Source organism: Prinia subflava, chromosome 2, assembly GCF_021018805.1.
Source record: "Prinia subflava isolate CZ2003 ecotype Zambia chromosome 2, Cam_Psub_1.2, whole genome shotgun sequence".
NCBI lineage: Eukaryota > Metazoa > Chordata > Aves > Passeriformes > Cisticolidae > Prinia > Prinia subflava.
The window spans coordinates 113,835,772-113,849,333 of NC_086248.1; the positions used below are offsets into that span (position 1 = coordinate 113,835,772).

The window sequence follows — 13,562 nt, forward strand, 5'->3', positions numbered from 1 at the left end:
CACACACAGAGCTTAATCACAGTTTTAATCAAACCCAGATAAACATAAGCATGAGCTACAGGAAACATCTGCCACTGCTAATGAGGCCTTCAGTATTTTTACTAGTTAAGTCCTTGGTCATCTTCTTGTTAGTGTCCCAGCCATCTGTCCCTCCGTATTTTCTGCACCTACGGAAAACAGGTTTCTACTTTCCTTCAGGCACCAAGTCCCTTTGAGAGTTAACAGCTGGTTTTCTGACAGCAAATGGAAAATGTGAGTATCACTGCACAGCTGCAGTGCTAACTGCAGGACTCAGACATCAGAGGAAGAATAACTGAATCCCAGCCAGGTAAAGAAGTCCAGTGTTGGTCTGTGTGTATAAAGCTAGGCCACAGAGTTAATAGAGGCTATTTCAGAACACAGGAACAAAAAAAATGCAGTTTGCTGGAGAACAAAGGCTGCCTAATATATTAACAGTAATCACCCCCGATCACACTAATTTACCGTTTTTGCCTGCTTTTTAAGTATCCCTGTGAGTGATAAGAAGTCTTTGTGCTGCACCATATCCAACTCCCCCAGTCATTTCACACAGGGCTGTGGCCACGAAGGCCTCTCCAGCCTTCTTTAGCCACATTAAATATGTCAGTGAAGTGTCCCTGCTGTTGTTTACAGCTGGTTCTTATCAGCTGGCCCTTACCATGTTCACTGCACCTTGCAGACCTTGCACTGACCAACCCCCAAAGCGTACAGAGCACAGCAAATTCACACACAGACCCTTCCAACCCTGCCAATCTTCCCTTATGCAATTTCTAGACCCTGGAGCATTCAGTGTCTTGGCTTTCTACAGCAAACACCTCTGCCTAGGAACCTTGCAACTGGAATGCAGTCCCTGTGAGAAGCATGTGCTGCTGCTTTTCCACGCTCAGCAGGACAGCCCCGCTCGTGCCTGCTGTCAGCATTTCTGTCCTTCCTGTAAGTGCTGCAGCCTCAGACACCTCTGCAAGAAACATCTTGCCAGGTGAATTGCAAAGATTTGCTTCGATTCCTTTTACACAGATTCTTGTCTCATTCATAACTTTCTTCTTGCACCTCTTGGGGATCCAGGGAAGAGAAGAACCTGGGCAAGACCTAAACAGAAGGATGTTCTTTTAAGGTGCTCCAGTCCAGTGAACACTTCCTTGGAGAATAAGCTCAAGAGGGAAGCAGGAACTAAAATACCATCTTCCAGACAGGAACAAGCAGACTGCACAAATGTCTGCCATAAGAGGGCATCACTGTGTACACGACCCAAAACTTGCCTGCTCTTTGCTGTGCTTATGGATCCCATGTGCACGAGAGATCTTCTTCAACAGATAAATACAAAAAGCCCTTAAGGGAACAATTTGATTGTCTCTTGCACTGAACACTCTGGGACAGCCTTCTTGTTAGAAATGAGGATTAGATATGACAGGAACTCTGTGCCTAGTGTATCATATTTTTCCAGCTAATCTAATGAATCACCTCGCACTTAAAACTGAACTGCTTTATAGTATCAGAGGACCACAGGAAAAAAGCAAAACTGAAAGAAAAAAAGCCCTCTACAACTATATGGAAAAAACACAACAGGTAAAGAACATTTCTGTGAGTAAATACACGGTAACAGCAATGCCTCTCACTGAAGTAAGGTTGATGAGATATATGTGCTGGCTGCCCTGAGCTTTTCATTAGGTTTTTAGAAGAAAGGTTATTTCAGGGAGCTATTTTATGATTTGCATTGTGTGCAATTGCGCTGTGCAGTGCTGATGTGTGATTAGATTAGAGGGCTTTCTCTTGCCATACACTCCTGTTGCTGCTGAAAAGCTACGTGGAGAAGATTTGCTAGCAACACCTCCATACAACTAAGCAGTTACTAACAAAACTCTGTGGGAGAGCATAAGAGGAGCGACTAGAGATACCCAGATTCACAGCTGTGCTCTCCTCTTGTCCCTGCACCAAAATGGCTGAAAGATCTCCACGACAGTGTGTCCTTCAGAAGGACATCACTGCCTTTTGGGAGCACTTCTAAGGTGTTCACAACATTTGCCAGCACTGTCACTGTCAGTTTTACAGGAGCATCCATGCTGGAATCAAAGACTTCTCCAGCACAGCTGCGAGTTCCTAAGATGATGCTATGCTAAGCAACGAGGTACAGACCCAGGGATCTTACCTGTCTCTGAGGACCAGTGGGTTCAGATTCTCGTCTCCTTTGTCGGAGAGCTGGTGCTGAATGTAGGGGGGAGTGGGCTGGACTTCCTGTCTGCTGTTCGTGTCTACTGTCAGACACTGTTTGGGAAGGTCCTTCATGCCTATGGGAACTGTCCTCCTCAGTCACAGGCAGCATACCCCGACTTCGCCCGTCGTGAGTCTTGGGCCTCACCGCAGCATCCGCCCCCAGGCGCCTCCTCTCCTCCCCATCCTCGATAGGCCTCAGCTCCTCGGGCTCCTCATCCGTGGTTCCAGAGGTGCTCGGCTCAGCTCCGGGGTGGAAGTCCTTCAGCTCCGTCTCCTTATCGATGATGACCCACTCCTTGCTGTCGAAGTCCTCCTCCTCGGCCAGCGGCACCGAGCGGAAGGCGTTGCTGAGCGCCTCGTGCTCCACGGAGGCGGACACGTCCATCCTGCCGCTGGCCTGCCGGTCGGCCTGGCCCGTGTCGATGGACAGCATCTGGGCTGGCTGCGACGAGCACACGAGCCGCGACGGGGAGCCGGGGATGTCCATCCGGGACCTGCGGGCACAGCGGGCAGCCGTGAGAAACACGGCGGGCTCGTGGCTCAGGAGTATGAGAATGTCAAGTAATGCTTTCCCTCACTCTTCACAAGGATCCTACGAGAAACCCTCTGCAGCCCTCCTCGCTCACTTCTTGGTACCCTTCACAAAGACAGGCCTAAACAGAAATATTTCTTTAGAACCTACAACAGCGAGAAGAGGTGCTTCAGTACAACAGCCAATTCAGCACCTCTTTCCCCTGCAGACAGGATGATAACAATTTTCCATCAATAAACACCTTTCCCCTTTGTTAAGTTCTACTAAGGGCTTGGGAAAAACACCCTCAAACCATGTTCTGATCAATGTTTCTCATTTGGCCTGCATTTGCTGCTTGCTTTGCTCCTCTGCCTATCTTAGAGGCCAGCAGCTCACTGCACAAATGCAGGGCTTCTGCTGCCCAGATTTTAGGACAAATGCAGTGTGTTTTCAACTAGGATAATCCAGAAGCCTTGCAGACTCTTCTGGGGAAAGCCTTCCGTGTGTGAGACATCAAAATTTTTGACAAAGAACGGGGAAGTAGAGAAGGAGGTGAACCAAAAGTCAATGTAGGTACAGTTGAGAGCACTGGCTGCTGATCTAATCATTAGGTTGGTCTCAAGACTCTGCCACGAGCAGCAGGAGGCTACAGAGGGGGAACAAACCTTCTTTCGTGCGGATCTGCTTTTCCGTCAGCCGTGGAGAGCCGCTCTGACTCGGGGCTGTTGACGCGGCGGTAGCGGAGGGAGCGCACTTGTGCGGTCGGGGACTCCGGAGGCACTCGGACAGGGGAGCTGGGGCACACCCCGTTTCTCTGCTCCTCTTCCACCATGCACTGAGTCTGGAGAGCAGAAACACAAAGAACCTCAAGATCTGGCCAAAGACGTGGATTTCCATCCTTCCCTGCTGCTCTGGACTTCCTCCCAGGATACGCCTTCTGCTGCATTTTCACAATCTACTCAAGCAATGTCTGAAGGGAGGCAGGGTCCCTCTGCCCTGGCAATCAGCTAGTGTTAAAATAAGGTACAGATTTTAAATCAATCCAAATATTTAAACATCTTTACAAGACGGCCTGTGCATGTCAATTGCCCTGAGTGTGGATCCTAAGGAGTTTTCGTGGGTTAACCCACTGCATACACAAACCCTAACTGCTTATCCAAGATGTCCAAGAGCCTTGTTTGTCAACATTTATTTAAGCAGGGACCATGCATTATATTGCAATGTACAAACTCTATCTGATCTAACTGTTGGGTAGCATCAGCTCGGTAAGATTGAAGAGCAGAGAACTGGGGGATGGTGTGGGAGAACAGCGACAGTAGGTAAGCCCTGTCCTTAGCAAGGAAAGGGGAGACGTGGGACAGAAGGACATCTGAATTGTCTACACACAGAAGTAAGGAGCATCTTAGACAGTTATTAGTGAGAAAAAACATAGCAAGCTCCACTCCTCCCCTAAATACTAAGAGCAAGACAGGGAGAGCCAGTTAATTACAGTGCTACAAGACTGGACAATGAAGGATGTGATGCTGTGAACAGCAGAAGGGTGTTTAAACACACCAGTGCCCTTGTGGCTCTGATGCCTCAGATTACAAGCAGAGGTAAAGCTGTGCCCTTAGGTATCAAATCAGAAGCATCCTTCTCTTCTCCACATGCTGACTGCTACTTCAATAAAAACTGATCCTCTCTCAGAGAACAGTCCGACTAAAGATAAGAAGTCTAGCAAAGCAAAAGGACAGGCAAGAGCCAAACTAAAGATAACAACCCTCACAGAAAGCAAGGACTTCAGCTTTGGAGAGCTTGCTGCCCTGGGCTTTGCTGCACAGACTGCTGTGCAGCGACAGAACCTGACAGAGCTGAAGTGCTCGCTGCCACGCTGAGTAATTCCCCAAGTGCCCTTGGCAGCAAACTGCCAGCAAATGGCACCGTGCCCGGCACGAGAGGCACCTGGCTGTGCTGGGGAGCTCCAGAAACCCCTCCTGCTGTCGTGAGAGGACTTGTGAATGAGGCACCCAAGACAGGACACACAACTGGCACACTGAAAGGACTCCCAGTCTGGCTGAAGAGCACCCAAGACAGGACACACAACTGGCACACTGAAAGGACTCCCAGTCTGGCTGAAGAGCACCCAAGACATGACACACAACCAGCACACTGAAAGGACTCCCAGTCTGGCTGAAGAGCACCCAAGACAGGACACACAACTGGCACACTGAAAGGACTCCCAGTCTGACTGAAGAGCACCCAAGACAGGACACACAACTGGCACACTGAAAGGACTCCCAGTCTGGCTGAAGAGCACCCAAGACAGGACACACAACTGGCACACTGAAAGGACTCCCAGTCTGGCTGAAGAGCACCCAAGACAGGACACACAACCAGCACACTGAAAGGACTCCCAGTCTGACTGAAGAGCACCCAAGACAGGACACACAACCGGCACACTGAAAGGACTCCCAGTCTGGCTGAAGAGCACCCAAGACATGACACACAACTGGCACACTGAAAGGACTCCCAGTCCAACTGAAGAGCACCCAAGACAGGACACACAACCGGCACACTGAAAGGACTCCCAGCACAAAGCCTGGCTGAAGAGCACCCAAGACAGGACACACAACTGGCACACTGAAAGGACTCCCAGTCTGGCTGAAGAGCACCCAAGACATGACACACAACTGGCACACTGAAAGGACTCCCAGTCCAACTGAAGAGCACCCAAGACAGGACACACAACCGGCACACTGAAAGGACTCCCAGTCTGGCTGAAGAGCACCCAAGACAGGACACACAACTGGCACACTGAAAGGACTCCCAGTCCAACTGAAGAGCACCCAAGACAGGACACACAACTGGCACACTGAAAGGACTCCCAGTCTGGCTGAAGAGCACCCAAGACAGGACACACAACTGGCACACTGAAAGGACTCCCAGTCTGGCTGAAGAGCACCCAAGACAGGACACACAACCAGCACACTGAAAGGACTCCCAGTCTGGCTGAAGAGCACCCAAGACAGGACACACAACCAGCACACTGAAAGGACTCCCAGCGCTGAGTCTGGCTGAAGAGCACCCAAGACATGACACACAACTGGCACACTGAAAGGACTCCCAGTGCTGAGTCTGGCTGGAGAGCACCCAAGACATGACACACAACCAGCACACTGAAAGGACTCCCAGTCTGACTGAAGAGCACCCAAGACATGACACACAACTGGCACACTGAAAGGACTCCCAGTCTGGCTGAAGAGCACCCAAGACAGGACACACAACCGGCACACTGAAAGGACTCCCAGTCTGGCTGAAGAGCACCCAAGACAGGACACACATCTGGCACACTGAAAGGACTCCCAGTCTGACTGAAGAGCACCCAAGACAGGACACACAACCAGCACACTGAAAGGACTCCCAGTCTGGCTGAAGAGCACCCAAGACAGGACACACAACTGGCACACTGAAAGGACTCCCAGTCTGGCTGAAGAGCACCCAAGACAGGACACACAACCAGCACACTGAAAGGACTCCCAGTCTGACTGAAGAGCACCCAAGACAGGACACACAACCGGCACACTGAAAGGACTCCCAGTCTGGCTGAAGAGCACCCAAGACATGACACACAACTGGCACACTGAAAGGACTCCCAGTCCAACTGAAGAGCACCCAAGACAGGACACACAACCGGCACACTGAAAGGACTCCCAGCACAAAGCCTGGCTGAAGAGCACCCAAGACAGGACACACAACTGGCACACTGAAAGGACTCCCAGTCTGGCTGAAGAGCACCCAAGACATGACACACAACTGGCACACTGAAAGGACTCCCAGTCCAACTGAAGAGCACCCAAGACAGGACACACAACCGGCACACTGAAAGGACTCCCAGTCTGGCTGAAGAGCACCCAAGACAGGACACACAACTGGCACACTGAAAGGACTCCCAGTCCAACTGAAGAGCACCCAAGACAGGACACACAACTGGCACACTGAAAGGACTCCCAGTCTGGCTGAAGAGCACCCAAGACAGGACACACAACTGGCACACTGAAAGGACTCCCAGTCTGGCTGAAGAGCACCCAAGACAGGACACACAACCAGCACACTGAAAGGACTCCCAGTCTGGCTGAAGAGCACCCAAGACAGGACACACAACCAGCACACTGAAAGGACTCCCAGCGCTGAGTCTGGCTGAAGAGCACCCAAGACATGACACACAACTGGCACACTGAAAGGACTCCCAGTGCTGAGTCTGGCTGGAGAGCACCCAAGACATGACACACAACCAGCACACTGAAAGGACTCCCAGTCTGACTGAAGAGCACCCAAGACATGACACACAACTGGCACACTGAAAGGACTCCCAGTCTGGCTGAAGAGCACCCAAGACAGGACACACAACCGGCACACTGAAAGGACTCCCAGTCTGGCTGAAGAGCACCCAAGACAGGACACACAACTGGCACACTGAAAGGACTCCCAGTCTGGCTGAAGAGCACCCAAGACAGGACACACAACCAGCACACTGAAAGGACTCCCAGTCTGACTGAAGAGCACCCAAGACAGGACACACAACCAGCACACTGAAAGGACTCCCAGTGCTGAGTCTGGCTGAAGAGCATCAAGGCACTGGTGGTGGAAATGCAAAGAAAAACACACAAGTTCCTAGGATTTTTCTGTAACACTCTTTTAAAAAAATATACGTTGTGTGAACAGAACTGTCCCTCTGTATCAGGCTTTTCTTATTTAATATACCTTCAAATGGAAACTACTGGGAATGCAGAGTTACCAGTGAGAGATGAAAAAGTAATTTGAACTTGGTTCATAATTTTTCAGTGTTGGGCAATGTCCTTGCTAATGTTCCGTACAGATAACACATTGATCTGAATTATTTGCTCTGGAGAATTTCAAGTAAATTACATTAGATTATTTCTTGTCCATACATAATGTTTCCTAATAAGACTAAGGATAGTGGAGATACCTATATTGCTGAAACAAGGACTAACTTTGTACCAGTAGAGACTGAAGTGAATTCTAGTCAGCCCCAGAAGACTAACAGACTTAACATGCCAGACTACAAATGTCCAGTAAAGATGGGTTTGTGATGTGAATCTGATATGCCCTAATAACATTTTAAGTCTGATGAACGTTTCTCTGCTAACAGATTCTGTATGTACCCGATGATCTGCCACTAATACTAATTTACTTGCAATATGTAAATCAACCTGATTAATAAACTAACTGACAGATTCTTACACTTGACATTTACCATGGAATCAACCTTCACTGGAGATGCCTCCAGGAAATTAGGTAACATTTACAAGAAAGGACTGAGAAACATCTCAGCGATTATAAGGAAAATCAACTGAAGTATACATTTTATGTAAGCTAAAAAAGCTTAATATGATCTTGATATTCAGAAATATGAGAATATTAAGTAATGGTTTCCCTCACTCTTCACAAGGGTGAAACCATTGTCAGATGCTCCTCATAGATTTTTCTACCCTTAAGGAAAGTTAAAAAAAAAAAGGAAGAGAAAAATGAGTGATGATTCAAGGTACAGAAGAACACAGCTTATGAAGACCTCTCTGATAACATTTATTTACCAAGAGGTTGGGACACAATATAATTTTGGTTTATAATCTCCAAGCCTAGGACATTTCTGATATTCCAGCAGCTATGCAAGGACTAGAACTTCCTTGCTTGAAGTATCAAAATCTTAGATAATGCTGTGATGGTAAAAAAGATTCCCTTTAGCATTACTGGCCCCCAAAATGTCACTTGCATACAGATCTAAATTAATTCCAATGGCTTTTGCTCTGTGAAAAAATTGTTTGTAACTTCCCCTTTGCACAGGAAAATTCCTCAATGCTTTTTGGGCTCACTGCACAGGACATTACATCAGTGGCTCTGAGGGGCTTCTAGCAGCCTACAAAAGCATTGCCTTAGATCCAAAAGCCACAGGGGACAAGGAAATGTTCTTTACTTTGCTGATGCTGATCCTGAGTTTGTTGCGGTTCACGTCTGTCTCTTCCCAGACTTCACCCTCGTTGAAAGCCGTGTTTGGAGCCTGCCCAAGGCCTTCCAGCGGCCGACCTGGCAGCATGGGAGGAGCATTCTCCTGATCACTCAGGTGTTCCCCCTGGAGGACATCCTCAGTGTTCTCACGGAGCAGGTCCCCGGGGACCGGAGTGACGTTAACCACCCTACAAGGGAGACAAGAAGAAAGGGAAAATGTTCAATATATAAAGAAGGAAGCCCATCACACTGCCCCACAGGAACCCCTTGGCAGAATTTAGGGTATTACTAAGCTGAAAAACACAAAGTCCCTGATACAACATCTGAATCAGAACAGGAGGATTCCATGCAATAAAAGTTACAAAGATTGTGGGATGGATCAGTGAAAGCCTCTTGGAACTCTTGATACACGGGCTGAAAACTTCTTCCCAAGGCCCATCACATCATATCGAGCTGTGAACAAACCTCTCCTTTTGCATGAGCACATGGGGCTTTACTAGGCCTTGTAGTGTTTATCTTCTGTGACATTACTGGGGATTGTTGTTACCCCCTCACAATATTGTCAGCCCCCCAAAGCACCAAGACAGAGCAGTAAACCAGGCCACATCAGCCCTTTTCTGTTTGGACCCCTCTCTGAGCATCAGTGTCTGTGCACTTGTGCAGCAGCACATGAAACCCGCTGCAAACCCACGAAACCCGCTGCAAACCCACGAAACCCGCTGCAAACCCACGAAACCCGCTGCAAACCCACGAAACCCGCTGCAAACCCACGAAACCCGCTGCAAACCCACGAAACCCGCTGCAAACCCACGAAACCCGCTGCAAACCCACGAAACCCGCTGCAAACCCACGAAACCCGCTGCAAACCCACGAAACCCGCTGCAAACCCACGAAACCCGCTGCAAACCCACGAAACCCGCTGCAAACCCACGAAACCCGCTGCAAACCCACGAAACCCGCTGCAAACCCACGAAACCCGCTGCAAACCCACGAAACCCGCTGCAAACCCACGAAACCCGCTGCAAACCCACGAAACCCGCTGCAAACCCACGAAACCCGCTGCAAACCCACGAAACCCGCTGCAAACCCACGAAACCCGCTGCAAACCCACGAAACCCGCTGCAAACCCACGAAACCCGCTGCAAACCCACGAAACCCGCTGCAAACCCACGAAACCCGCTGCAAACCCACGAAACCCGCTGCAAACCCACGAAACCCGCTGCAAACCCACGAAACCCGCTGCAAACCCACGAAACCCGCTGCAAACCCACGAAACCCGCTGCAAACCCACGAAACCCGCTGCAAACCCACGAAACCCGCTGCAAACCCACGAAACCCACTGCAAACCCACGAAACCCACTGCAAACCCACGAAACCCACTGCAAACCCATGAAACCCACTGCAAACAGGCTGGGGAGGTGTGCAGGAGGTGTGAGCAGTGCACACACTCAGCTGTGCTCAGCTCACTACCCTCCACCACAGACTAAATGTCAGACCACGTGGTGCCTGCCATGCTGCTCCAACTCCCCACAATCATAATGGTCTTAATCTTAAACAAAACCCAACAGAACTTGTTGTTCACTGTCTGACTGGTACAACTACAACACTCACCCAAACATGGCTGCTGTTTGCCTGGTGTTCTGCTGTGGTGGAGTTGAGGTGCTAGTGGACAACAAGATATCTGTACCAGCCTTCTCCCAGTCAAAGGCTTCATTTTCAGTGATGCCCCTTTCTTTCATGCTGTTCTCAAAAACCGACATGATTAGCTGGAAGAGATTTACAAGAATGATTTCTGGTAAGTAGGGGTAAGAGTGGCTCTCATGAAAAACCTGAAGTATGTGCACAAGTGCATCTTATCATCTCCAGCCTATGAAATGTACTAAGAAACAAAAGCAAAATTTATAAAATTGCAACAGCTGTTTCTCCAGTTGGTTTTGGCTTCATAAGTGAAATTTCTTCAAATCTACAAAAGAAATGCATGCAACATTTTGACAGTGATTCAACGAAATCTTGCAGTTAGCTCGTTACTCCAGCTCTAAATCCCTAATTTCAATTCAGCTTTCCTCTACATTAGACAGTACATTATGCAGAAGAGTACACTTCATATGCAGAGTTCAAGGGCTGCCAGAAGACAAACAGAACAGGAAAAGGCAGTCCTAGGATGCAGACTCATTGCAGTATCTGGCTCAAACGTGGCTTATTCAGGAGCCCTACGTTGTGCTTCATGTGCACAACGTGGCCTGACACACTTGGCTGCCTAAGAAAATAAAACTCCAGAAAGGATGACACAATTTCCTTTATAAGATGGCAGGTACAAATGCTCGTGCTGATGTGCTTTATGCCTGTTGCTTTTCTAAGAACTGGCACCCTCTAGGAGAGAATGAAACTGGTGTCAATAGTTCTCCATGCACCAATGCATTCGCAGAGAAATCTGATGTTCTGCTGTCAAAAGGAAACTGGATGCTGAAGGCCAACAGAGCTGTGAGGTCGTGTATTTCTACTAAAATTATTTAGTTAAATAATGTGGAACTGACAGGATGCAGCCTGTCAGTTCTCTATAGGCAGAGACAACGTGCTGGCAAATACATTCGGCTTACGGTCCAGAATCAACACTAAGTTATGAATAGAATTTAGCATGAGCAAACGTCCCCTTTGCAATTATATTCCAGTTCTTTTTACCAGTATGATCAGAAGGACAGGCAAGCCTGCCATTTCCTACTACCTTCCACCAAACTACAGCAAAATGCCCCTTTGCAGCTTTCAGACGAGCCCTCTTTTTCCTCCTTTTTGTGACCCAGAAGCCTAGAATCAGGTGCACACTCCTGTGGTAACACTACATTTGATTAAGAGATCTTGCAGAGCTGGCTGTCAGTCAGACCAAGGCACAGGAAATTCTTAGGATTGTATTTGTTTTCTGGCTGCTACTTTGGAAATTATTACTGTCATCTTTTAGAAATTAATATCCTCTCCAACTCAAAGACGCCTTGCGAGAACTCCACACATTTGTGGAGAGATGCCCTTATAAAAGCCATACTGGCTTCTCTTCTTTAGATCATCCTCACCCATCTGTCCACCAATCCCAGTCTTATCACAGCTTTTGATTCTTTGTGATGGGCATGTCAGGAGCAGGGAGTGTTATCTGCCCAAGCTATTTAAAAATTGGTACTGCTTCTGCCACCTTCCACTTTGACACTGAAGCAGTCTGAAGTAAGAAACCACACGATAAAATGACACCTTCAGCTGCCTCATTCTTAGCACTGCCTCAAGGAGCCGCTCAGTGAGAACAACTCTTGCTACTTTCTGCTATTCTGTAACTTCTGCACTTGACTTTGCAGGCCATTAGGGATTTTACAGCCCTTTACTGTACTCTCCATAGGGTCTTTTTCCATGGCTTAAGGATACTGTGTCCTCATCTGCCATTATTCTCAAGGTATTTAATGGACTTGCTGAGTCTTCTCAGCTTTCTCTGAAACCTTTACGCTTCTGATGAAAGGTCAAAGCTTTACAAGGGGAGAAGTGGAGAGGAAAACTGCACACAACAGTCCCAGCAACAGCCACTGCTCCTGGAAAGCCATGCAAAAAGTTACTGGATCCTGTCTAGGGATCCTGTGCCCGCAGACAGAATATTAAGAATGAGAGGAGTTGCACAGTCACTACAAGCATCCCACGCTGAGATCCCTTCTGCTGGGCAAGACAATGTGCAATTCTAACTCTGTGTGTCAAAATCGCTAGTGGTTAGATAAAGAAGAGGCCCAGCATGTTTCTCTGTTAAAGATGTTACTGTACATGAGCACATAAAGGTTAATTGCAGATTAGGTAGTGGCATGCCATGTTTTGGGCAGATGGCCCAGAGAACGAGAGAGAAGCAGCCAATGGGGCACCAATTACCCAGTAAGCTGTCATGACACATCCTGTCCAATGCCTTCTCCTGGCCCAGGTTAAGGAAAGGAATCACAATCAATCCTGAAATATCACATATAAAAAGTAGCAAACCAGTTATGGACTGTCCAGGCGCTCCAGCCTTTAATTCTTTGGAGCTTATTCTAGGAAGATGGACTCCTTCAGCAGAAACTTTGGGCCTAGAAATTGCTCTTGCTCAAGTTTCTAATCTGCACTGTAATCTACAACACAGTATTTAAAAACCAATATCGGGCACAGGGGTCCCCTTTTGATGTGGGAATGCTCCTGATTCGTAAGTCCTATAAGAATTTCTAGGGGGAAAACAGTAGGACTATGACAGAAGATATCTAGCAGCTTGCTGTCCCGTTTTCAACTGGCATAGAGATAATTTTCTTCCCAACAGCTGGTGCAGTGCTGTGTTTTGTGTTTAGGATGGGAAGAGTGTTGATAACACGCGGATGTTTTGGCTGTTGCTCAGCTGTGCCTGCCCTCATTCCAGGGCTTGTCCGTGTCCCAGGCTGTGCTGGTGGGGAGCTGCAGCAGAGGCTGAGAGGGAGCACAGCTGGGACAAGGGATATTCCAACGGGCCCAAGGGACATTCCACACCAAGGAGTGTCACAACCAGCACACGACCTGGGAAAGTTGGCTGGAAAGGGCCAACTGCTGCCTGGGGACTGGCTGGCCATCAGGCCATTGTACTTTGCATCACCTGCTGTTCTTGGGTTTTACTTTTATCTTTTTTCCTTCATTACATTTGTTATTATATTCTACTTGTTTCAATTATTGCATGGTCCTTGTCTGAACCTGTGTGGTGGGTTGTGGGGTTTTTTTCCTTTTTTTTTCCTGATTCTCCTCCCCATCCCCACTGTGCAGGGGCTACAGTGAGTGAGCAGTTAAACCACCACACTGGGCCAGCGTG

The 13,562-nt window shown here is 48.4% G+C and overlaps 1 protein-coding gene across 5 annotated transcripts in view; it reads right to left on the reverse strand.

The window, feature by feature from the left end:
* TTBK1 (tau tubulin kinase 1) overlaps positions 1 to 13,562 on the reverse strand; it is a 97,695-nt gene that overhangs the window by 27,887 nt on the left and 56,246 nt on the right. For all 5 annotated transcript variants that reach the window (XM_063391746.1, XM_063391745.1, XM_063391744.1 and 2 more), the window contains 4 exons: positions 10,355 to 10,509; positions 8,712 to 8,931; positions 3,406 to 3,581; positions 2,165 to 2,723 (listed from right to left, as the gene is read on the reverse strand). In XM_063391746.1, the coding sequence (XP_063247816.1) occupies positions 2,165 to 2,723; positions 3,406 to 3,581; positions 8,712 to 8,931; positions 10,355 to 10,509 (1,110 nt within the window). The remainder of the gene's footprint in view (positions 1 to 2,164; positions 2,724 to 3,405; positions 3,582 to 8,711; positions 8,932 to 10,354; positions 10,510 to 13,562) is intronic.